At 41.1% G+C, this 25,610-nt stretch overlaps 1 protein-coding gene across 1 annotated transcript in view; it reads right to left on the reverse strand.

The window, feature by feature from the left end:
- Positions 1 to 6,620: 6,620 nt before the first annotated feature.
- Positions 6,621 to 25,610, reverse strand: part of LOC119724634 (twitchin-like) — a 102,517-nt gene continuing 83,527 nt past the window's right edge. Inside the window, exons 70-91 of the mRNA XM_038195766.1 lie at positions 25,098 to 25,209; positions 23,973 to 24,145; positions 22,873 to 23,151; positions 22,292 to 22,582; positions 21,256 to 21,303; positions 20,985 to 21,038; positions 20,705 to 20,789; positions 20,153 to 20,353; positions 18,986 to 19,124; positions 16,730 to 16,929; positions 15,686 to 15,823; positions 14,884 to 15,004; positions 14,538 to 14,637; positions 14,287 to 14,404; positions 13,662 to 13,834; positions 13,089 to 13,125; positions 12,104 to 12,236; positions 10,969 to 11,152; positions 10,034 to 10,210; positions 8,648 to 8,941; positions 7,751 to 7,864; positions 6,621 to 6,862 (exon numbers count right to left, since the gene is read on the reverse strand). Of these exons, the coding sequence (XP_038051694.1) occupies positions 6,630 to 6,862; positions 7,751 to 7,864; positions 8,648 to 8,941; positions 10,034 to 10,210; positions 10,969 to 11,152; positions 12,104 to 12,236; positions 13,089 to 13,125; positions 13,662 to 13,834; positions 14,287 to 14,404; positions 14,538 to 14,637; positions 14,884 to 15,004; positions 15,686 to 15,823; positions 16,730 to 16,929; positions 18,986 to 19,124; positions 20,153 to 20,353; positions 20,705 to 20,789; positions 20,985 to 21,038; positions 21,256 to 21,303; positions 22,292 to 22,582; positions 22,873 to 23,151; positions 23,973 to 24,145; positions 25,098 to 25,209 (3,404 nt within the window). The 3' untranslated portion in view covers positions 6,621 to 6,629. The remainder of the gene's footprint in view (positions 6,863 to 7,750; positions 7,865 to 8,647; positions 8,942 to 10,033; positions 10,211 to 10,968; positions 11,153 to 12,103; positions 12,237 to 13,088; positions 13,126 to 13,661; positions 13,835 to 14,286; positions 14,405 to 14,537; positions 14,638 to 14,883; positions 15,005 to 15,685; positions 15,824 to 16,729; positions 16,930 to 18,985; positions 19,125 to 20,152; positions 20,354 to 20,704; positions 20,790 to 20,984; positions 21,039 to 21,255; positions 21,304 to 22,291; positions 22,583 to 22,872; positions 23,152 to 23,972; positions 24,146 to 25,097; positions 25,210 to 25,610) is intronic.

Genomic DNA, 25,610 nt, shown 5'->3' on the forward strand with positions numbered 1-25,610 from the left:
TCTTACATTTTTGCAAGGGGTTAGCCTAACATTTAGAATGGAAATTTGAAGAAATTAATTTGCCAAGCCGGGATTTACCTTACATTTTGAATGAAAATTTGAAAGAAAAAAAAATTATAAGCGGTTTACCTTCCATTTTGAATGAAATTTTGACCGAATAAATTAAAAAGTTTAACCTTATATTTTGAATAAACATTTGACAAAATTAATTTGCATATTAGTGAAAGTCATGAAGATACATTTTGCAAGGGGTTAACCTTGCATTTTGAATGGAAATTTGATCCTATTAATTATTTAATGTGTAAACCTCACATTTTAAGTTAAATTAGCAAGGGCAAGCCTTGCTTTTGAAATGCACATGTGACCAAATAATTTTACAAGGGGTAAATCTTACATTTTGAATGAAAAACCTCTGTTTTGCAAGGTATTTATCTTACAATGCGAATGCAAACTGACAAATTTACTTTTGAACAGGTTAATAACCATTCATTTTGAATGAAAGTCGGCAGACTGTAATTTTCAAGGGGTAAAGCCTTACATTTTGAATGGAAATATCACACAATTTTATGTGCAGAGGTTTACCTTACCTTTTTTTGGGGGGGGGGGGGAATCGAAAATATTTTTTTCTCCAAATTCATCTCACTGAACGATCACTGTTTTTACCCTTTGAGAAATCGAGAAACAATATTGGGCATGCGCGCTGACTTTACCTCAAAATCGATGAACTGTATGGTTCAGAAGCTTGACGCAAAATTTTAAGTGCGCATGCGCGCTAACTTAGTACTAAAAATCCAACTTGCGTATTGCCCTAAAACCTTGTCACAACAAGAGCGCATGCGCGTGGACTTAGCTTTAGTCAGAACCAGTCGTATATAGACTGGTTCCGACTTACTTTTTTTTTTAATTGCGTAATTCCATCCGACTCTTTATATTTTACTTCCGATTATTGCAAGTAAGAAGAGCGTGTTGGCCTAGTGGAAGGCACCCTAGCGCTCAACCAGAAGGTTGCGGGTTCGATTCCCGCCGATGTCACATCAGGACCTTTTACTTAATTTTACTTATACTTATTTATATTTAAAAAGAGTAAAATTCTGTTTTATTTTATTTTATTTTATATAGTTGGGGTAGACACGCGATACAAAACTCGGACTGGCCGCAGGTTTCCTTGCAGCCAGTCCGGGTTGCCGCGGCCGGGACTCGAACCAGGGGCGCCGGCTTACCCGGCGGTACCTCTACCGGGTGCGCTACCTGGGTCCCCCAGTGAAAATCACACTTCCAATAATTAAAACCCTTAGAATCGAATTACGCAATCTTAAAATAAATAAATTAAACTTACGGGGCTGGGATTCGAACTCGCTATCTTGGGACTCCGTGCAGACAGATCTACCACGAGGCCACACCCACTTTGAAATTTGCGCGAAAATTTAAATACTTATACTTTCGGTTTGTACTTATACTGCAAACTTAATATACGAACTTAAAATATACTCAGGAGATAAATACTATGTACTTATTTATTAAAGGAAAAACAACCGTTTGTGGTACTGGACAGGAATCAGAATTTACGATGTCCGGTTTAGGAGTTTTGGGGAAATGGTGGAATTTCGGGGATTTAAAATATATGTACTGTCGTTTTATACTTGGGAATTTGAAGCATTAGGGAATAGTTCTATTGGGTTCGATCAGCATAATTAATTTGCAAGGGGTTAACCTTACAATTTAGCTAAAAACATTTTGGGTGAAAATGGGTGAAAATGTGACAAAATAATTTTACAAGGGGTTAGCCTTTCTTTTTGAGTGAAAATGTGACAAAATAAATTTGCAAGGGGTTAGCCTTACATTTTGGGTGAAAATGTGACCAAATAAATTTGCCTTACATTTTGGGTGAAAATGAGACAAAATAAATTTGCAAGGGGTAAGCCTTACATTTTGAGTGAAAATGTGACAAAATAAATTTGCAAGGGGTTAGCCTTACATTTTGGGTGAAAATGTGACAAAATAAATGTGCAAGGGGTTAGCCTTACATTTTGAGTGAAAATGTGACAAAATAAATGTGCAAGGGGTTAGCCTTACATTTTGAGTGAAAATGTGAGAAAATAAATTTGCAAGGGGTAAGCCTTACATTTTGAGTGAAAATGTGAGAAAATAAATTTGCAAGTGGTTAGCCTTATATTTTTGGTGAAAATGAGACAAAATAAATTTGCAAGGGGTTAGCCTTACATTTTGGGTGAAAATGTGACAAAATAAATTTGCAAGTAGTTAGCCTTACATTTTGGGTGAAAAAGTGACAAAATAAATTTGCAAGTGGTTAGCCTTACATTTTGGGTGAAAATGTGACAAAATAAATTTGCAAGTGGTTAGCCTTACATTTTGGGTGAAAATGTGACAAAGTAAATGTGCAAAGGGTAAGCCTTACATTTTGAGTGAAAATGTGACAAAATAAATTTGCAAGGGGTTAGCCTTACATTTTGGGTGAAAATGTGAGAAAATAAATTTGCAAGGGGTTAGCCTTACATTTTGGATGAAAATGTGACAAAATAAATCTGCAAGGGGTTAGCCTTACATTTTGGGTGAAAATGTGACAAAATATATTTGCAAGGGGTTAACCTTACATTTTGGGTGAAAATGTGACGAAATAAATTTGCAAGGGGTTAGCCTTACATTTTGAGTGAAAATGTGACAAAATAAATTTGCAAGGGGTAAGCCTTATATTTTGAGTGAAAATGTGACAAAATACATTTGCAAGGGGTTAACCTTACATTTTGGGTGAAAATGTCAGAAAATAAATTTGCAAGTGGTTAGCCTTACATTTTGGGTGAAAATGTGACGAAATAAATTTGCAAGGGGTTAGCCTTACATTTTGAGTGAAAATGTGACAAAACAAATTTGCAAGGGGTTAGCCTTATATTTTGAGTGAAAATGTGACAAAATACATTTGCAAGGGGTTAAACTTACATTTTGGGTGAAAATGTGATAAAATAAATTTGCAAGGGGTTAGCCTTACATTTTGGGTGAAAATGTGACAAAATAAATTTGCAAGGGGTAAGCCTTACATTTTGAGTGAAAATGTGACAAAATAAATTTGCAAGGGGTAAGCCTTACATTTTGAGTGAAAATGTGACAAAATAAATTTGCAAGGGGTAAGCCTTACATTTTGAGTGAAAATGTGAGAAAATAAATTTGCAAGTGGTTAGCCTTATATTTTTGGTGAAAATGAGACAAAATAAATTTGCAAGGGGTTAGCCTTACATTTTGGGTGAAAATGTGACAAAATACATTTGCAAGGGGTTAACCTTACATTTTGGGTGAAAATGTGATAAAATAAATTTGCAAGGGGTTAGCCTTACATTTTGGGTGAAAATGTGACGAAATAAATTTGCAAGGGGTTAGCCTTACATTTTGAGTGAAAATGTGACAAAATACATTTGCAAGGGGTTAACCTTACATTTTGGGTGAAAATGTGATAAAATAAATTTGCAAGGGGTTAGCCTTACATTTTGGGTGAAAATGTGACAAAATAAATTTGCAAGGGGTAAGCCTTACATTTTGAGTGAAAATGTGACAAAATAAATTGGCAAGGGGTTAGCCTTACATTTTGGGTGAAAATGTGACAAAATAAGTTTGCAAGGGGTTAGCCTTACATTTTGGGTGAAAATGTGACAAAATAAATTTGCAAGGGGTAAGCCTTACATTTTGAGTGAAAATTTGACAAAATAAATTTGCAAGGGGTTAGCCTGACATTTTGAATGAAAATGTGACAAAATAAATTTGCAAGGGGTAAGCTTTACATTTTGGGTGAAAATGTGACAAAATAAATGTGCAAGGGGTAAGCCTTACATTTTGGGTGAAAATGTGACAAAATACATTTGCAAGGGGTTAACCTTACATTTTGGGTGAAAATGTGATAAAATAAATTTGCAAGGGGTTAGCCTTACATTTTGGGTGAAAATGTGACGAAATAAATTTGCAAGGGGTTAACCTTACATTTTGGGTGAAAAAGTGACAAAATAAATGTGCAAGGGGTAAGCCTTACATTTTGGGTGAAAATGTGACAAAATACATTTGCAAGGGGTTAACCTTACATTTTGGGTGAAAATGTGATAAAATAAATTTGCAAGGGGTTAGCCTTACATTTTGGGTGAAAATGTGACGAAATAAATTTGCAAGGGGTTAGCCTTACATTTTGAGTGAAAATGTGACAAAATACATTTGCAAGGGGTTAACCTTACATTTTGGGTGAAAATGTGATAAAATAAATTTGCAAGGGGTTAGCCTTACATTTTGGGTGAAAATGTGACAAAATAAATTTGCAAGGGGTAAGCCTTACATTTTGAGTGAAAATGTGACAAAATAAATTGGCAAGGGGTTAGCCTTACATTTTGGGTGAAAATGTGACAAAATAAGTTTGCAAGGGGTTAGCCTTACATTTTGGGTGAAAATGTGACAAAATAAATTTGCAAGGGGTAAGCCTTACATTTTGAGTGAAAATTTGACAAAATAAATTTGCAAGGGGTTAGCCTGACATTTTGAATGAAAATGTGACAAAATTAATTTGCAAGGGGTAAGCTTTACATTTTGGGTGAAAATGTGACAAAATAAATTTGCAAGGGGTTAGCCTTACATTTTGTGTGAAAATGTGACAAAATAAATGTGCAAGGGGTTAGCCTTACATTTTGAGTGAAAATGTGAGAAAAATAAATTTGCAAGGGGTTAGCCTTACATTTTGAGTGAAAATGTGACAAAATAAATTTGCAAGGGGTTAGCCTTACATTTTGAGTGAAAATGTGATAAAATAAATTTGCAAGGGGTTAGCCTTACATTTTGGGTGAAAATGTGACAAAATAAGTTTGCAAGGGGTTAGCCTTACATTTTGGGTGAAAATGTGACAAAATAAATTTGCAAGGGGTAAGCCTTACATTTTGGGTGAAAATTTGACAAAATAAATTTGCAAGGGGTTAGCCTTACATTTTTAGTGAAAATGTGACAAAATAAATTGGCAAGGGGTAACCTTAAATTTGGCATACAACAATTGACCAAATTAACTGGCATAAGGGGTTAACCTTACATTTTGATAAAAATGATACAATCTTTAACACATTTTACATTTTTTTTATCATTTAATTAATGCTTACTTTATTACTGCCGTATCATTTATAGTATTGCGAGACAAAACACTGCAGGACTCTAGTTTTAAATTAGCAACATTTTTTTAAAAGTTGATTCTAGATTATTATAAAATTCATTCAACTGTGAGGGCGCTATTTACATTCATGATACACACGTCTTGGCGTTGAGGGCGCTTTTCTGTTGAATAATATGAAACAGTGAAACTGCCTGAAATTTGTGGTACAATATTAGTCACTGGTGGCAAGGTGTTTCATAGCGCTATGCCAATAACAATAAACAGCGCCCTCTTTTGACTAAGACAAGCCAATGGCAGGCCTGGTTCATCAGATCTGATATTTTGAAGCAAGTGTTTTTAACAGATGTGTCATTTGCTCAAGTACTTCATTTACTAAGTGCATGCCAGCTTATCTTACACAAAAAAAAAAAACAATAGTAGCACGCCACTTCTTGTACCATATCTCGCACACACGCCATCATGGACAATCGTTTCAAACATTCAAACATTTCTTCCAACTTATGTACACTGTCATGAAATAACTGAAAAGCAGACTCAATACTTTAAAATAAAAGTATTTAAATCACAATTAGCATTTTATCCCTTGGAAATTTCCTTTTCTCCTTGGATGTTGCTGTTTTTTCATGATATTTAAAAGTTGCTTTTAGACACTCACTGACAAATGTCCTAAATTTTGCAGTCCGAATTGAGAGCGAAATTCCAAACTCTGACAGTCTTTATTAAACATGCTACAGCCTACAGTCAACTTGCAATATGAGCTCCATTCTTTTGCCTTTTTTTGATTCCAAAACGCCGCCACATCTGTCTATAATAAAACTACTTTACTACAGAATCTGTTATAAGGAAAAAAAACTGGCATAACCTTAAAAATTGTAAAAATACTTAATTTAGGTTAAATGTGATACCTATCATAACGCTACTCTATTTGCACGAAGCGTCGACCAGGCAAAGACCCTTGTCGCAAAGATTCCCCAGAGAGCGCTTTAAACCAAAAACAACGCCCTCTAGTGTTGACGACTTTACGTCAGATGCCAATAAAACCTGGTAGACGTTCACAAATAAGCAATTGCACAGCAATGTAAAAAAAATGTATACTTTTTTTTCTGCAGCTTTCGAGCAACAAGTTCCACAAATATATTTTAAGTTTTAAGATATTTGTTTCAAATTTTTAAGTCACCGATTTAATTTTTCATGCTATAAGAAAGACGGGTCAGCTATTACTTTGTACGGAACAAACACTTTGCGTAACAATAATTGAGACTTTGTACAAGAAAAGGGCGGTGTGTTGCAGAGCCCATTAGATATTGCTCAGCTGAAATCGGTTACCAGCCAAAAAATTTCATATGCTGTTTATTTCTTGTTACTGGTACCCCGCTGATATTCGCTTGACAAGAACATTTGAATTTATGCCAAAGTTCGGTTATGACCTCGGCTTTCATGATCTAATTAAAAATGACCAAAAAAAATTTGCGTTCGAGGATTTTTCCTACTCCACCGATTTGAGTAGCTCCTCTATGTTCACGGGCTCGCCTTCTTCTAAGACAACTTGGAGGGAGCAGGACGTCTCGCATTCGCCGTGAGCGTTCTTGGCCTTGAAGGTGTACTGGCCCGTGTCGGTGGACAGGGCCATGGGGATCTCGAGGCGATACTCGTCGGCCTCGGCCGAGATGGTGAAACGGCCGCCATCCTCCAGCGCTCGGTCGTCTTTGAGCCAGAAGACTGTAGATGGGTTGGGGAAAAAAACAGACGAGGATTAGAAAAACTTGTCGATAAGGACTCTTGACCGAGAAAAAAATAAAAAAATAAAAAACAGAAAAGAAAAGAGGTCTGAAGTCATATTTGCTCTTAATTTAATACCGATTTAACAAAATGGGCGTCTGCAGGGGTGTCAATGGGGTGGGGTGGGCAAATTTCCCCCCGCCCACCCTTGAAAAAATCCTGGCGACGCCCATGACAGAGTCTGTAACACTTCACCAGACTTTTGGTATCACACTTTTGCAATTAATCTTGTACATTATGGATGCGTTCGAGTAGCTCACCCGGATCGACTCGGGTTAGCCACGACAGCCAGGCTAATCAAATGCTAAACCGCGGGCCATCACGATCCTCACGTGACGCCCGTAGCCGCGACCGTGGCCACTGATAAAACGCCCGTTTATTTTGGATCTTAGTTTGAGATTTACCGCTTTTCAGTCAATTGCAAAACTCTAAAAAAAATGGACTGGACTTATAGCCTCAAAAGTCGCAATGAACTCAAATAAATTATTACCTTTAGACTTCAAATAAAGTAAATTTTTAAGTCCACTTGACATTTCCGCTGTCCGGCTACCAGATTTGTCCATTTCTTGGAATGAACAACACATGCGCGTGGCGTGTTTCCACCAGTGACTCTGCTCCACGAGCAGGGTCTGTGGTGGCTAAAACCCCGGTGAGCCCTGAGCATGACGTCAGAGCTAATCGAACGGCACAGGTCTGACCCGTGTCGATCCGGATGATCTTAACGAACGCACCCTTTCATTCAACTGCCAGTGAACTAAAGCTCCTTGATTGAACTTGCTCCTGGTTGAACAAAAAAGCAAAATTGGTGACCTTTCAGACTGGGCTTACCTTCCTCGGCTGCCTCCATCAGTTTGCAGTAGAATTTGGCACCCATTCCTTCCTCGACGCTTACAGACGATGGCTGGACAACCATGATGGGGCCTTTGTAGCCCTCGGGCACAGCTGCAAAAAAGATAGAAAGCAGAACTATTGGAAACAGACTGATAAAGAAAATGGGTGAAGGGGAATCGGATGGGCGACAAGCATGGCTATTCGACATCAAGACTACTCAATGGGCAGCCTGAAAGTCAATTGACTAGTAAAACAGGTTCGACTAGGCAGCCAAGGGCTAGCAAATTATGGAGTCAGACAAACGATCAACTCGCCAGCATTTTAGTCAGAATATAAGCAAGCCAGTCAGCCAGCCAGCCAGCAAGCCAACCAGCCAGCAAGTCAGCAAACCAGCCAGCCTGTCAGCTGACTTGCCATCAAGCAAGCCAGCTAGCCAGCCAACCAACCTCTATAAGCCAACCAACCAGCCAGCCAGCCAGCCAGCCTGCAAGCCAACCAGCCAGCAAGTTAGTCAACCAGCCTGTCAGCTGACTGGCCATCAAGCAAGCCAGCAAGCCACCCAGCCAACTGAATTCTGAGCCATACAGCCAGCCAGCCAGCCATCCAGGGAGCAAGCCAGCCAGCTAGTCAACTGACCAGTCAGCATGCCAACTAGCCAACCTGTCAGCCAACCAGCCAGCCTATCAGCCAACAAGCCAACAAGCCAACAAGCCAGCCAGCCAACCAGCCAGCTAGCTAGCCAGCCAGCAATTCAGCCGACCAGCCAGCCAGCAAGTAAGCCAGTCATCCAGCACAATCCAAACAGCCAGCCAGCCAGCCAGCCATCCAACACAAACCAACCAGCCAACCAACCAGCCAGTCCGGCCCCAACCAAAGTCCCCCCTTTGAACTCACCAGGTGCCTCCTCTTCCACAGCGGGCATTTCCTCCACCTGGGCAGCATCCTCCTGTGCCACAGCTGGCTCCTCAACCACGCCCACCTCCTCGACCACACCCGCCTCCTCGACCTCCTCCTCCTCCTTTGCACCTTCCAAGTCAACCTCGATCGCCTGTCTAGCGCCGACATCGATTCGTGCCTGGCTCTCCTCTTCCCTGGCCGAGTCAACGGAGCCGCTCTGCCCTACGTGGATCTCCTCACGTCTCTCTCTACGTGTTTCTCTTCTTGTGTGCACACCGCCCTCTTCTGATTCTGTAAAAAAAAAGGGGAAAGCGGGAAAAAAACTAACAAATCGTCACTATTTCAATCTTACACAACATCTTGTTTGACAGAAACTCAAATGCAGTGCCAAGAAATCACCTACACCCATGCAGGTACACTATGGGTTCGGGGGTTGCAGGCCAGTAAATAGGCCCGCAATTGCCTACGCCGGCCTAATCACGATTTGCATGCCCCCAAATTTTCTGTTATCAGAGCCTTGTGTGGGCCATGCACTTGAGGGTTTGTAGAAGAGAAGGGTAGGAGCCGTGAACAGGAATGCAAGCTTGTATTTCTGTAAAATTTGATGAAATCGGGCCCTTAAATGGCTCTATTTTGCAATGGAGCGTAGGCATCATTTTTCAAAATGGCGATGGGCTGCAGGACTACTTTTCGGTTGGAGATTTCTTCAAAAAGTCATTGGATTACTTCCCAAAAAAGGGGAAAAAATTTAAAGGTGATGAAATAAGCTTTAATTTGATGTATGTCTCAAACACCTTGGAGAGTTGTTAGTATTTTCCCAATAAGCCATTTGCAAAAAAAATTTGTGTAACATCTGGTAACTGACTTGCTCGAATGATTGGCACATTTTAACTTTGAATTCTCCAGACCAAAGAAACTGTAGCTATATCACGTGATTCGGGGCAAGCCTTACGCTAGCAACCCCCAGCTCCGGAATGGTCTGGTGTCTCTGTGCCATTCTCATCCATTGTGAGCAATATATTGGTGCTGAGCGTCTCTTACGTAACTATGCAAGAGCTGGCCCCAAATCATGTGATATAGCAACAGTGTCTTTGGTCTGGAGAATTCAAAGTTAAAACGTGCCAAGCATTCTGAGCAAGTCAGTGTACCAGATGTTATTCAAATTTAACTCGCAAAGGGTATAGGTTATTCGCATATGCCTTATTGGGGTCTATGGCAGTTTATTTACTGGTCTGCAACCTGAGAAGATTCAGACGAACGTGCAATCAGACTATTGGAGGCGCTATTCAAAGCCAAATAATCTTTGACATTTTCAGACAATAGGTGGTGCTCTTCGTCTCAATATTCCTCAACAAATGAGTCTTTCCTTTTTTTTCGTCTGACCTGTGACTTCTTCCGAGACGCTCTCTTTCTTCTGTCGGTACTCCCGGAAGCCTTGCTGGATGGTCCGTGCTGCCGAAGAGGTGTCGTCCTCTGTCATGTCCTCTCGTCGCCTGGATTTGCGGGTGGTGGTGCTGCTGTACTCTGTGCTGCTGGCTTTCTGGCCTCGCTTGGCACGATCTGGGGACAAACAAAAAGTGACCCCACCAAACAAAAATGAATTACAACTCAAGCTGCCTTCAAGCAATAGACTTTTAGTTTTAACAGAATCTTACTCAAGGCAACACTTCCATCCATATTTATGTCTGTACGTAACGGTATAAATATGTGAAATTTGAAGGGATGGTCAATTTTTTGTTTTCAGGTGAACCTCAATCAGTAAGTCCTGTTTTACCTTGCTCCATTTTTTGTTGTTCTGTCAAACAACTTTAAAACCTATTTCATCCCGTTTTATTATGCTGATTGTTCATTCACTGTCACAACTGCAGGATTTTGAACTGCCAATCTTCTCAAGAATCATTTTACAACTTCAAGTATTAAAATTGGTGGTCTATATTTGCGTCACTGAACTCAGTACCCCTTCATGTGGTATACCATTGGAATGCTCATGTTCTGCAGAATCCAGATATATAAATATCTCCATTCTTAAAAAGTCCGACTCTAAGTTCATTTTGCGATGACAGGTCACAAATAAAGATGTGATATATAAAGATGTGATATATAAAGATGTGATATATAAAGATTTGATATATATTAAGATGTGATAAGAAAGATGTGATAACCAAAAGGTGATATATAAAAATGAAGAGTGAATTATTTGCTTCCTAATGCTTGTAAAATAACAGATCGACAATGCATTGTGCTTCAGTAGAAATCACACCAGTTTCGTTGCTGTGCATGCCCATACTGTTACCCCCGATCAGCAGGCCTAGCCTCACCCTCCACACTGATAATGCACTCCGTCTCGTCGGTGCCCATGGAGTTCTCCGAGATGCAAGCGAAACGTCCGCTGGTCTCTGCCGTGACCCGGTCGATCTCCAGGACCGCCATGCGGTACGAGTACTCCTGCTTGAAGTCTGGGTGGGTCTTGGGGATGACCTCGCCGTTACGCATCCAGGTCACCTGGAGGGAAACAAAAATCAAAAGTACAGGAGATTTCATGCTAGACTTTGTGTAAACTCTAGGCACAAGTACCCCCTCAACGGTTACAACGAGAAAGTTGGGGGAGACCACTGGCAGGGATTTTTGAGTACACCTGCTGACGGCGTGTGATACTCAAAACCAAGCTCAGTGGTCGAGTGGTTAAGATGTCTACACGAGTAATAAGGAGGTTGTGGGTTCGAGTCCCACCCCAGCAAGCTTTTGAGTTTTTTCTACCACGCTCCTTGACAGCACTCAGTAAATATGTAACTCAAAAAAGTTGTAAGTCAATTTTATAATTTGAAAAATAAACCGCTGTCACAACCAAAGAAGTTCTGCTTAAGTGACAAGTTGGGGACAGAGTTGTAGTTGAGGTCCTCACAAGTCCTTACAAGACCACACAAGTCCTCACAAGTCAACCACAAGTCCTCACAAGTCCACCAAGTCCTAACAAGTCCCAACAAGTCCTAACAAGTCCCCACAAGTCCACCAAATACTCACAAGTCTCCACACGTCCTCACAAGTCTTCACAAGTCCTCATAAGTCCACACAAGTCCTCCCAAGTCCTCCCAAGTCCATACAAGACCTCACAAGTCCTCACAAGTCCCCACAAGTCCATCACAATTCCCAAGTCATCAAAAGTCCCCACAAGTCCTCATAAGACCACACAAGTCCATCACAAGCCATCGTAAGTTTACACAAGTCCACATAAGCCCTTGCAAGTCCTTAACAAGTCCATCACAAGTCCTCACAAGTCCCTCAAATGACAATCACAAGTCCCCCAGTCACAAGTCAAGTCACGAGCGATTCACATGACCCGAGACGAGCTACTCCTTGTCATTGTTCATCCGCCGTTACTTTCGACGGAACTTGTGAAAGGTATTGTGATGAACTCTATGAACTCGACTACAAAACTGGTACGGGACTATATACCTTGGGTTCTGGGTAACCGGCGGCTATACAGCTGAGTCGTACGCTGCTCCCCTCTTGGATGGTACGTGACCGCAGACGGAATGTGAAGGCCGGTTTGGAGTCTGGGCGGGGCGGGGGCAGCTGCTCTACTTTTCTGCAACAAATTATCAAAATAATATTGAAGAACATTGTAATCACATACTATTACCCCCTATGGACAGGCTAATTAATTCAGAATCTATCAACTCTATTATCATCTATTAGGCCAAAAAAAAAAAAAGTCGGTCTCTGGTCAGCGCGCGCGTCGATTTTAATCATGCGCGTCGATCTTTTTTTTCCCCAAAATGTTCCGCGGTAGCTCCAACAGCGCCCTCTATTTCCGCACCTCCTCAATTTTTTTTACCAAAGAGCACCAAAGAATGGGAAATTGCACCAAGGCAAATGATCGAAAGCACCAAGGCAAATTATGGAGGACACCAATGTACATGAGGACACCAAAAAAGCAAAAAAGTACCCCACCTTGTCTGTACAATCCAAGCTAGAAGAAAAAAAAAAAAAAGCAAAAAAAAAAAAAAAAAAAGCCGCGTGGCCGCGTCAATTCCGGAACTTTGGTCTGACCAGAGACCGAATATTTTTTTTTTTGGCCTTAGCTGTTTTTTTTTATAACTGGACCATAAGCACACACATTTTTAATTTAGTACAAAGTCTGCATTTACATTTTTGCATATTGGTGGAAATTCCAGTTGAAAACAGGTCAACTGGTTTCAACTGGTACCGGTTAAACTGGGAATTGGTGACTGGTTGTGACTGGTTTTGACTAGTTTGAACTGGTTCTGAACTGGTTTTGAACTAGTTTTGAACTGGTAAAAGTTGTTATGGACCAGTTAAACCAGTTCAAACTAGTTGAACTGGAATTTTCTTCTGGGTAGTACCGTGTCTATGAAATGTTAACTTATTATTAACAAAGTATTCGTACATACAGTTTATTTAAAGATTTGTTATTTACCTTATCTTCTTTTCTTCACGCCTCTTCATGGGATCGGCTACAAAATTGAAAAATAATATTAAAATATGGTAATCACATTTGCAGACTATAATTTACTCATTGTTTTCCTGTTTTGTTACGGAAAAAAATCTGTTAAAGAATGGACTTTTCTTTTTCAAAAGATGGTTTCTACTTTAAGGTGTTACAGCAAAAAAATGGAGTTCTGTCCTTTTAGAAATGTGACCAAAAAGAATTTGTTCTCAACATATAATTATTCAAATAGTCAAGTTATTAATATTATCTAAAAAATCGAACTATACCATTTTACAGTCAACCGTTTTGAGATATTTTTGGACGCAAAATGAGGGCGCTTTTTAGTTTGGGTAAATATTAAAGAGTTTACCCAAACCAAATAGCGCCCCCTATTGACCCCCTACTGAGCCATATATGTAAAAAAGCTACATGATTTGAGTCTTTTTGGAAGAGTTGTCAGTTTGTGATTGGCTTGTGATGACTTATGATCAGCTTATGATGACTTGTGATCAACATACGATTTTATTTATGATGATCTGTGACTATCTCAGTCCGACTCACGTTCGACAGAAAGATGCGACTCCTTGGTCAGTTCACCGTAGGAGTTGACCGCCTTGACCATATACTGGCCGGCTTCTTCCACCTGGCAACGTGCGATGACCAACCCGTAGTTCACGTCATCGTATTTGGACTTGTACTTGAGGCTCTGCTTCAGCTCCTTGTTGTCCTTCCACCTGAAATGAAAACATCAACTACGTGTGACATGAAATTCCCCCAAAAATGTGCAATAAACTTCAATCAAATTTTAAAAAAATAAAAAGAAAACCAATTTTTAGATGGAATGTTCCGTTGGGGTGATGACAATTTTAAAATTCAATTTTATCCTTCATCAAAGTATTTTTTTAATAAACACTGTATACTCAAAAGCTTTGAGAAAAAATATCCACAAGCTGACTTGGTCGAGACTTGAACCAACGACCTCCCACTTGCTAGTGCAGATGTCTTACCACTCGACCAGCAAGTTTGCCAAGGTTGGCTAGCCGGTTCGAATCTGATAAGGCTACAATCAATTTCATTTTCATTTTTCACGTATTGTTTTTGCTTCAATAGATGATGTCTCACTGCAGAAGCTTACAAAACTGATTTTTTTAAAATCAGGGGTGGAGGAATGGGGGGGGCAACTCACCAAGTTACGACAGGCTGTGAGGGCGCTGCAATAACACACTTGAACACGGCGTCGCGATCCTCCATGGCAATTGAGTCGATGGGACGGCGAACAAAGCGTGGACGCGCTTCCTTCCGTGCTAAACAAAAAAGAAAGAAAAGCAAATCAGAATTAATACAAAACTGTTCTCTATTTCTTAGTATAAAGATTTACACTGACACAGGTGCAACGACTCTAAGTAAACTACCACAAACACACGATCTCAGACTTACACATTGCGACTTCGATGATGAAGTCGCCCTCTAGTGGCCTGCGTCTCCGGTGTGCGCTGGTGTTGGATAGCCGTCCAATGCCAAGCGTCTGGGTACCGATCTTTGAAGGAAATAATAAAATCATGTCAGTCGTTTGTAAAACTATGATTCCGCTTCACCCTCTGCCTCTGGCTTACATTCTTGCTGTGGGAAAGCTCCGACTAGATCTGATTTTCATTTACCATCTACTGTTTTTGCACTGTGTCCATAACCAAGCCACCATTGGTTTTTTTTACTTTGGGCTGGATCAGCACACAGAGGAAGACTCTTGGCAAGAATTTCTAGGGAGCTGAAGGTTTTCACCTACCCTCCATCCTGGTCTCTCTAGCAGCATCTTGTGACGGTCGGTAGGGATGCGATTCTTGGCCCATTTGCCTGGCTCCTTCAACCATGGGTGCTCCAGGGCCTCATAAGCTGGCATGCGCTTCCTGAAACATCATTGAGAAAAAGAAAAAGAGGATGTGTTATTTCCAATCGTCCGAATCGGCCACGTCCAAAATTACTTCGCTACAACTGACAGAAACACACATGTTCCTGGTGATCCTTTAGTCTGAGGACTTGGAACAATGGGTTACCTGTGTTAACAATATAAACCAAATGACCAAAGCCCAACTTCTTGGAAACTTTTTGTGTACAAACCTTATGGAACATGTCAAGAAAAGTTTGACTTTTCTAAATGACCTGTCATATACATGTCATATGATTTGTCAGATGGCTTATCATATGAGTTGTAATATGACTTAAAATATGACATGTATTATGACTAGTGATTTGACTAACATGACATGAAATATGACTTGTTATATGACTTGTAATATGACATGAAATAAGACTTTAAACATGTTTCTAATTCGACTTGTAATATGACATGTAATATGACTTTACGAAATTGTATAATGACATGAAATATAGCTTTAAACATGACTTACAATATGACTCATAATCTGACTTGTAATATGACAAATAATATGGCTTGTAATATGACACAGAAATATGACATATAATATGATGTTTAATATGACTCATAACAGACTTATGAAGGCTTGTAACCGACTTTTGAAGACTTGTAAGGAGTGAAACTGTGAAAACAGCATGTAAATGTTACTTACTCTGTGTCTACAACGAGCAGTTGGCTGATGAAATCCTTAGCATCGTCAGAAATGCCGCGGAACGCTCCTTGGTCAAAATCCCAACGACCCCGTCGGATCTTGTCCGAGTCGTGGTCAAATGGATGTATACCACTCAGCCTGTGGCATAAAAACAGAAGAACTGATTCCAACTTGGCTGATTTAGACAACCTCCTGATGTGAAGCCGAGGGTGGTACTCAAACAGCCAAACCAACCTGCCTGTTACTCCCTGTAATGCCCGCGAAAACGCCTGAACACTACAGCCTGTCCCCCCCCCAAAAAAAAAAAAGCTGCAAAAAAAAAAGCTGTAAGCAGAAACGGGCTCTGTGTCCTTGGAATATTGAAAAATGTTTCATGATGCCTATTGAGATATTCAGCTTTAAAATGTTATTTGTTTTATCAATTTTGCTTTTACCAAACCAGAGATATGGTCCGTTGAACATAAACACTCAAAAATCAATTTGTGCCACTTTCCGTAAGTTGACACTATAAACAGCAGTGCTGTCAGTATTATACACATGTATGATCGTGCAGAAAAACAATTAGTAATGAATAGGCGATGAAACACTTTTGATATTCATATCATAATGTTCTTTTCATTATTTGTAACTCACTTTCCAAATCATTATAATAGAAACATTTCTTCTGGAATTGCGAACCTCAATTGAAGTTGGATTTGAACAGGTGCCATGTCTTGTCATGTCCTAACAATGTAGAAAGTGGCCTAACAATGTAGAAAGTGGCAAAAATTGATTTTTGAGTGTTTGTGTTCAACAGACCATATCTCCGGTTCGGCAAAAGCAAAATTGATAAACCAAATAGCATTTGAAAGCTGAATATCCCAGGTTTAACATTATATAAGCATTATGAAATATTGTTCAATATTCCAAGGACACAGAGACCGTTTCTGCTTGCAGCCTTTTTGGCAGGAAAGGCTGTATATGGTTTTATAAATTCTTCAGGGAATAAATATAATACAATGTGGCACAAGTGCTAAGGGTTAAATAATCCTACAGCCCACTCACAGCATGTATACGATGACTCCCACAGTCCACATATCTGTGGAGAAGCCCACCGCGTCGCCGTTGATCAGCTCGGGCGAGGAGTACTCCGATGAGCCAGAGACCACCTTGACCCGCTCCTCCGGGTCCAGCTTGGTTGCCATGCCTAGGTCGATGAGGCGGATGTTGTTGCCTCGCTTGGTCTCGTAGATGATGCTCTGGGGCTGTTTGCGGGAGGAAAGACCAATTTTCGTTGTTGACAGGATTGTGATGGCTTAAGGGTGAGTATATTAATTGGCCTGATTTTGTTGTTGAAAAATTATTAAAAGTTTAACAAAGTGGATAGGACAATTTGAGAACTTTGAGGATACACGATGTGAGGTAACAAGCACAGGTTTTAGGTCAGAATGTCCAGACCATCATCAGGTCCTGGTTCTTTCCAGAACTACACGTCTATTTAGAGTTGGTAACTTGGACCTACTTGAGTCTCCATCTAGGCCTTGCAATTGAGCTACCATGAGACGAGGGCCATCTTTTGGTTCTTAACTCTAGGATATGTAGTGAGGCTCCTTAGTTGTGATTCTTGAGGTATCAGACTGTTCTTTTCCTCTTAAAGTCACTGTGTAGAGGGCACAACTTCAGGTCTCAGCGATTGTCGAACCATAAAATCTAAGTCTAGGACCTAGGTCTTGATATTAAAGTCTAGTTTGAAATTAAAGTCTAGGTGCCTAGGTCACTAGTAGTGCGGCAGATAGGTGATGGGATTGCGCCTTTCACGATGCAAGCATGGCATTTGGTACACAGTCAGAGTATGTCGTGATGTATGTCATGGCCATCGCAGATTTGTCATTTGAAAAAAATATAGGTAGAATAACAAGAAATGACGGCCATTTTGAAAATTTTGAAAATTGCTTGTTATTCTACCTACATTTTTCAAATGACAAATCTGCGATGGCCCTATAGCCAAATATTTTTCTGAAGACAAACTCTGACTGTGTGCCAAATGCCATGCTTGTATCATCAAAGGCACAATTCCCCCAAAGATTTCCCCTAACTGCCCCACTATTGAGGTCTTAGTCATAGCAACCTTGAGGTCTCAGCCAATTTGGGCTTACCTCTAGGTCTGATTTTGGGTCTTATCTTTAGGCCTCAGTTTAGGTGTTAACTTGAGGTATCATTTTAGGGGCCTACCTTGAGGTCCAGGTGCATGTAGTTCCTGAGGTGCAGGTAGTTGAGACCCTCACAGGTCTCAGTTTAGGTGCTAACTTTATAGGTCTCATTTTAGGGGCCTACCTTGAGGTGCGGGTGCATGTAGTTCCTGAGGTGTAGGTAGTTGAGACCCTCACAGGTCTCAGTTTAGGTGCTAAGTTTATAGGTCTCATTTTAAGGGCATACCTTGAGGTCCAGGTGCATGTAGTTCCTGAGGTGTAGGTAGTTGAGACCCTCACAGGTCTCAGTTTAGGTGCTAAGTTTATAGGTCTCATTTTAAGGGCATACCTTGAGGTCCAGGTGCATGTAGTTCCTGAGGTGTAGATAGTTGAGACCCTCACAGGTCTCAGTTGAGGTGCTAACTTTATAGGTCTCATTTTAGGGGCATACCTTGAGGTCCAGGTGCATGTAGTTCCTGAGGTGTAGGTAGTTGAGACCCTCACAGGTCTCAGTTGAGGTGCTAACTTTATAGGTCTCATTTAAGGGCCTACCTTGAGGTGCGGGTGCATGAAGTTCCTGAGGTGTAGGTAGTTGAGACCCTCAAAGGTCTCAGTTCAGGTGCTAACTTTATAGGTCTCATTTTAGGGGCCTACCTTGAGGTGCGGGTGCATGTAGGCACTGAGGTGCATGTAGGCACTGAGGTGTTGGTAGTTGAGACCCTCAAAGGTCTCAGTTTAGGTGGTAATTTTATAGGTCTCATTTAAGGGCCTACTTTGAGGTGCGGGTGCATGTAGGCACTGAGGTGCATGAAGTTCCTGAGGTGTAGGTAGTTGAGGCCCTCAAAGGTCTCAGTTTAGGTGTTAACTTTATAGGTCTCATTTTAGGGGCCTACCTTGAGGTGCGGGTGCATGTAGGCACTGAGGTGCATGTAGGCACTGAGGTGTTGGTAGTTGAGACCCTCAAAGGTCTCAGTTTAGGTGGTAATTTTATAGGTCTCATTTAAGGGCCTACTTTGAGGTGCGGGTGCATGTAGGCACTGAGGTGCATGAAGTTCCTGAGGTGTAGGTAGTTGAGGCCCTCAAAGGTCTCAGTTTAGGTACTAACTTTATAGGTCTCATTTCAGGGGCCTACCTTGAGGTCCAGGTGCATGTAGTTCCTGAGGTGTAGGTAGTTGAGACCCTCACAGACCTGCCTGGTGAGGCGCGCAACCTCCTCCTCTGTCAGGTGGTCCCGGTCCTTGATGCGGTCAAAGGGATCGCCTCCGCTCAAACTGCCAAAAAAATGAGATGATAGTCATTGAAATTAGTAGGCGACATGTTGCTGAAGTTGTGCAACAGTCATACTCTTATGGAGCACGTCTCACTACACAGAACAATGGGCTCTGTGTAAAAGTACTTCTTCAACGGCCAGAAAAGGAGAGTTGGGGGAGACCTAGACTGGTTACCGGACCATCCACTGCGTATTTCGAATGATCCAAAGTTATTGGGTGCGGGGATTAGTCTGGGAGACCATCGCAAGTTTTATTTGAACGTATTCGCACTCACACGAAGACGCTGTGGCTAATAGCTTTGGCACATTCAGGAAGTCGTTCATACAGTACAGTACGCACATGCTGTGTGTCCCCTTCATGGAGCGTTCAAAAGAGGTAAAAATGCACCCTCTTTTGTTGGCGCACAGAGCCCATAAGTGATCACAGTCACATATGAGGCTGCAAGTCCAAATAAGATAAAAAGGACCAGATATCACATGACTCAAATTTCTGGTAGAGCCAGACCAAGATTTTGGTATGATAAGAATTTGTAAGAATTGGTTTATGATGTGATGGTTCACATGATGACAGTTGATGGTATTTGACTGAGTTTAGACATTTATTTCAAAGCGACCTAAAATTTTGAGCTATGTACAAAGGGACACTGATGTCAACTGCTACAGCAAGAAAGCCTTAGCGATATCATACCCGATTCAGAAAGGGCTTTTATCAACAATGTATGAGTCTGGTGCCAATACTGTACACAATTAATGTTCCAATTGTCAAGTCCAGGATCATGATCATCTGAGTGTCCATATCAAAGAATTTGACAAAGCCTTAGCCACAGCATATTCAATTCATGAGTGGCTTTTTGAACAATGTTTTAGTCTGGCGCTGATGATCTTATACAACTGACTTCCCAACTTACAAGTCCAGGACCATGTCCGCCTGTAAACAAAATGTAGCCATAGCAACAACTTCAGAAATGGCTTTGTTCACAATGTTTTAGTCTGGTTCTGATATCAAATTCAACTGAATGTCCAACTTACAAGTCCAGGATCATGACCATCTGGTCGTCCGTCTCGAAGGCGTCGTGCAGCTGCAGCAGTCGCGGGTGCTGCAGGGCGCTCATCGTGTCCATCTCCTGCTTGATGTGGGCCTTGTCGGCCGGCTCCGTCGAGACAAACTTGGCGGCGTAGTTGCGGCCTGTTGGTCTCTCCAGTGCCCTGCGAACTACGCCATATTCTCCCCTGCAAGGGTATATAAATATATTGACCGGTCAATAGAACACAGATTGGCCCTGTCACACCAACACGGATTGTACAAGTATATAATGGATCTTACTATCACCATTCTCCCCAGTGGCGGAAAAGCAGTATATTGACTGGTCAATATAAAACATTGGGATCTACCATAGTAACAGGGAGTGTAATACTATTTGATCATTATAGCCCATTTGGAGCACGATTTTCCCTCCTCTGGTGAATAGTGTTACTATTTACTGGTCAATATAAGATTTATTGGCGCTGCTGCAATAACACAAAACTAGACTGTTTTTAAGACAAAAACCGGGATGTCTTCCAATAAAAAGAAAATATTACCTTCCAAGCTCTTCTCCAAACTCATAGCGGTCGCTGGGTGACGTCTTTCGCAGCTTGACTTTTTTTGGTGTGAAACCCTCCTCAACTTCAAAAGAGTTAAATAAAAATAATTAATTTATGGATGTGGGTTTTCTTTTGAGTTATTGCAGTTAACTTTTTTTGGTGGGGAAAGGTTTGTATTAAATTAGTTAAAAATGAAAATTAAACAGCCCATCAAACAAATTCTGTTGCAAACTTAAGCGATTTTAACAAAATACAAAATGACATTTAAGGAACTCACCAATCATGTCATAATCGTGAACTTTAGGAAGTCTTGGTTTTTCTGGACGGGCAGCTGGTAAATAAAACAAAAATGGAGAAATTCATTTTAAAAAACGCAAGTACTATTTCTGAAGATGCTATTTGAGGTGCTTGACGTGCAGAAACAAAATAGGAAAAACAAACGGGAAAAAAATGCCTTTTTATTTAATAAATTTAAAAATATTTTCAGTTTGAGAATTAAATAAACAGTTACAGAATTTTCAAAATGACCGATTAATCCACATTCTCACCTGACTCTTCTGTTGCCATGGAAGCTCTTTTGATGGGTTTTTCTGGTTCTAAAAAAAAAAGGAAATGAAAAATTGCATTGTGTTAACCCTCTAAAACTTCAAACTTGGTAGGTACAAAGAGTATGCCATTGGGTCCTGCACAGTGGAGGATTTTGTAGGATTAAGGGAGGTAGAGCCCAGCCACTATTACTTCACATTTGGGCTTGATGTAACTTGAAACTTGGTAGGTACAAAGAGTATGCCATTGTGTTCCTGCACAGTGGAGGATTTTGTAGGATTGAGGAAGGTAGAGCCCAGCCACTATTACTTTACATGTGGCTTAATGCTCCTTGAAACTTGGTAGGTACAAAGAGTATGCCATTGGGTTCCTGCACAGCGGAGGATTTTGTAGGATTGAGGAAGGTAGAGCCCAGCCACTATTACTTTACATGGGGCTTGATGCGCCTTGAAACTTGGTAGGTACAAAGAGTGTGCCATTGGGTTCCTGCACAGTGGAGGATTTTGTAGGATTGAGGAAGGTAGAGCCCAGCCACTATTACTTTACATGGGGCTTAATGCTCCTTGAAACTTGGTAGGTACAAAGAGTATGCCATTGGGTTCCTGCACAGCGGAGGATTTTGTAGGATTATGGAAGGTAGAGCCCAGCCACTATTACTTTACATGGGGCTTGATGCACCTTGAAACTTGGTAGGTACAAAGAGTATGCCATTGGGTTCCTGCACAGTGGAGGATTTTGTAGGATTGAGGAAGGTAGAGCCCAGCCACTATTACTTTACATGGGGCTTGATGCGCCTTGAAACTTGGTAGGTACAAAGAGTGTGCCATTGGGTTCCTGCACAGTGGAGGATTTTGTAGGATTGAGGAAGGTAGAGCCCAGCCACTATTACTTTACATGGGGCTTGATTCATCTTGAAACTTGGTAGGTACAAAGAGTGTGCCATTGTGTTCCTGCACAGTGGAGGATTTTGGAAGGGTTCAGAAAGGTTTCTCACACAAATGTGACTTCTGAAATATCCATTGGGCCCATGCTTCATACCTGGTATAGCAATCTTGTGAGTAACTTCTATCGGCTCGCTGGAGCCCGTGATGTTTTCTGCCCGGACACGGAACCGGTACTCCTTATTGGGCGTGAGCATGGAGACAACGTGAGTGGTCTGACCCGAGGTGTACCCGGCGCGACTCCACGACTCAAGGCCGAACTCTCGCTTCTCCAGGACGTAAGCATCGATGTGGCTGCCTCCGTCATCCGAGGGCGCTTTCCAGGTCAGCTCGACAGACTCGAAGGTGACATCGGACGCCTGGAGGTCAGTGGGTGCTCCGGGAACATCTAAGGGATAAAAAAGGTTCAAATTGTGGCAATTTTTGTTTGCGTTTTTTTTTTTTTTAAGGAGAATTTGGGAAATGGGCACAAATAATGTCTTGTGGAAGGATAAATGAGCAAAATATTATAACGACCAACAATTAAAACATGAACAGACTGAAAGTTAAAAACACCAATAGCGTGGTACACATTCATGACTGGTTTTTGCAATGACCACTCAGATAGCGCAAAAAAACCTCCCAGGGTAAACTATTGAGAACCATTTGAAGTAGACCCTGGAAACAAGGTTAACTCACCATTGACATTGATCTGAATGACAGCTGAGTCGCTCCCAACCTCGTTCTCAGCGGTCAGTTCATACTCTCCGCTGTCCTTCCGGTCGGCGTTGGAGATGGTCAGCACGGCGTGGCGCTCTGTGTCTTCAACGCCGCGGTTGATGCGCTTACCGTTGAGCGTCCAGCTGGACGTGGGCTTCGGGTAACCGGTGACGGGGATCTTGAGTTTGATGGTCTCGCCCTTGATGAAGCTCACGACCGTGTCGCGGAAGCGGGCAGGGAGCTTAATCTTTGGTGAAACTGTGAACAGAAATTTTAAAAATCATTTGATTTATCCCAAAAGTAACATACCGAATAATTATCAAAAAGCGTACTTGGATTAAAGATTGTACTGGCACTAAACATCCCGTGAAATTATTCCGTCTGGTTCAGCAGTAGGGACTCCAGACACAAGTACCCCCTCAACGGTTACAAAGGGCGAGTTAGAGGTGACCACTGCGAGAGACATTTGAACGCAATGCCGACGACATCTGACGCTCACAAAAGACGCTGTGGGTTGTGCACATTCATAATAAAATTAGTCGTGCATACTTCCCACTATGTACGCATGAACCAGTACGTAAACTAAAGATGTGACGTTTAGACATTTAAAAAAAAAATCTATAACGAGACCAGAATTGAAAAACAAAAGACCTACACTGCACGATCTTCCTTTTAGTTAAACAAATTTCAAACCTATTCAATTTACAAAACCTTGGAAGCACCCCACTGCTTCATTACACTCGAGGTATACGTAGTTAGTATTTTACTTTTTCAATGACTCTCCACTATTTATTATGTCAATCGTTGTTGATTTATCATGTCAATCACGCCGGTCACCAGACATATAATGCAGGTGCAGCCTTTGTGAAATGGCTAAGCATTTATACCTTTAAAGGGTTCTTAAAATATTTGCTAAACGTTTACAAAATCAAACGTAAAGTCACATCCTTAACGTGCACGCAGAGTGTCCAATCCAATGGGCTGTTGAAAAGTGGTCAAAAAGCACTATCTCCATTTCCTGATCAGTGACTCTATAAAATTGGCGTCTAAATCTTAAATTTTCTTTCTGTCTTTCTTACATTTGACAAGGAGTTGCGCTCTGGTCAGCTTTCTCCCGCCAGGATTCCTGATTTCGCAGGTGTATTCCTCCACGTCGTCAGGCTGGATGTTGCTGATGGTCAGCGTTGCCGCGTTGCCGTCCAACTCCGGCTGGTACTTGTTGTTGGTGAACAGCTCCCGCGATCCCTTGAACCTGTTTGAGAGTTTCAGGTTTCGTTTCTTTAATTTTTTTTCGTATTTTATTAACCATATTCGCCCTGAACAAGGCTAAAAACCCACTCAAGGTACAGGGCTACAAGAGAAATAAAAAGAAGAGTTGGTACTCAGGAGAACTGAGGTAGAATTAACACTCCTCTTGAAACAGGACGAAACAAAGGTTGGAGGGAAACAAGCACCAGGCAAGGAATTCCAAAGAGAATTTTCCACTCATAAATAACAAATTTAAGAAATACAGGTTTCATTTCAATCTGTGATTGGTGGATCATCTGGAGTCCATGAAGGTCAAATCACAAGTAAATCACTAGTCATCACAAGTCATGGACACAAACAAGCACCAGGCAAGGAATTCCAAAGAGAATTTTCCCCACTCATAAATAACAAAGTTAAAAAAAACAGGTTTCATTTCAATCTGTGATTGGTGGATCATCTGGAGTCCAAGAAGGTCAAATCACAAGTAAATCACAAGTCGAATCACTAGTCAATCACAAGTCATTCACTAGTCATGGACACAAACAAGTACCAGGCAAGGAATTCCAAAGAAAATTTTCCCCCATTCATAAATAACAAATTTAAGAAATACAGGTTTCATTTCAATCTGTGATTGGTAGATCATCTGGAGTCCGAGAAGGCCAAATCACAAGTAAATCACAAGTCAAAACAGTAGTCAATCACAAGTCATTCACTAGTCAATCACTAGTCATATCACAAGATAAACGACCAGCCACTTGACTCGAAATTGACTTGTGGGTCTTGTGATGACATGTGATTGAATTCTGATGACTTCATTATAACTCTTGGTTGGGGTTGGGTTGGGGTAAGGGTGGGGGTAAGGGTGGGGGTAGCGATAGCTTGGGGGTAGGGGTGGGGTGGGTGGGTGGGTGTGGAGTGTTTGGATGGGGTTGGATGAACACCAGTCTATCATTTACCATTTAACCTCTGGTTGGGGTTTCCCGCTGAACCTGCACTCAAAAGTGGCCGTTCTGCCCTCATGGGCCGTGCTGTCCTTCAGACCTTCCTCAAACTTGGGTCTGATCACCTCTGGAAAAAGAACAGCAAAGTGAGAATTTCACTTTCACATTGGAGGTAACTCACTGAGTATACAGTGTTTATGCATCGGTGAAAGGCAAAAACCTTATATTGATTTACATCACCCCTACGCAAAATTCCATCTTTTGAACTGCGATATCGTTCTTTGCTGCTTTCAGATGCCTTAACTAGATATAACAGGTTCTCATGCACTATTCAATACAATACATTCTTAGCATATTTGGTTAAACAGTCATCTACGCGAATTCTATGGTAACTTTACTTTCCTTAAAGCTAATCTTCTGCAATATTTTGCAATAAAACCTTTCACATTTTTAGATGCACCAAATATCAGATGAATAGTGAATGAAAAATTGCTCTCTCCCTAAAAAAATATATTTTTCTCCTAATAC

The sequence above is a fragment of the Patiria miniata genome, unplaced genomic scaffold (assembly GCF_015706575.1).
Source record: "Patiria miniata isolate m_02_andy unplaced genomic scaffold, ASM1570657v1 HiC_scaffold_18, whole genome shotgun sequence".
Classification (NCBI taxonomy): Eukaryota; Metazoa; Echinodermata; class Asteroidea; order Valvatida; family Asterinidae; genus Patiria; species Patiria miniata.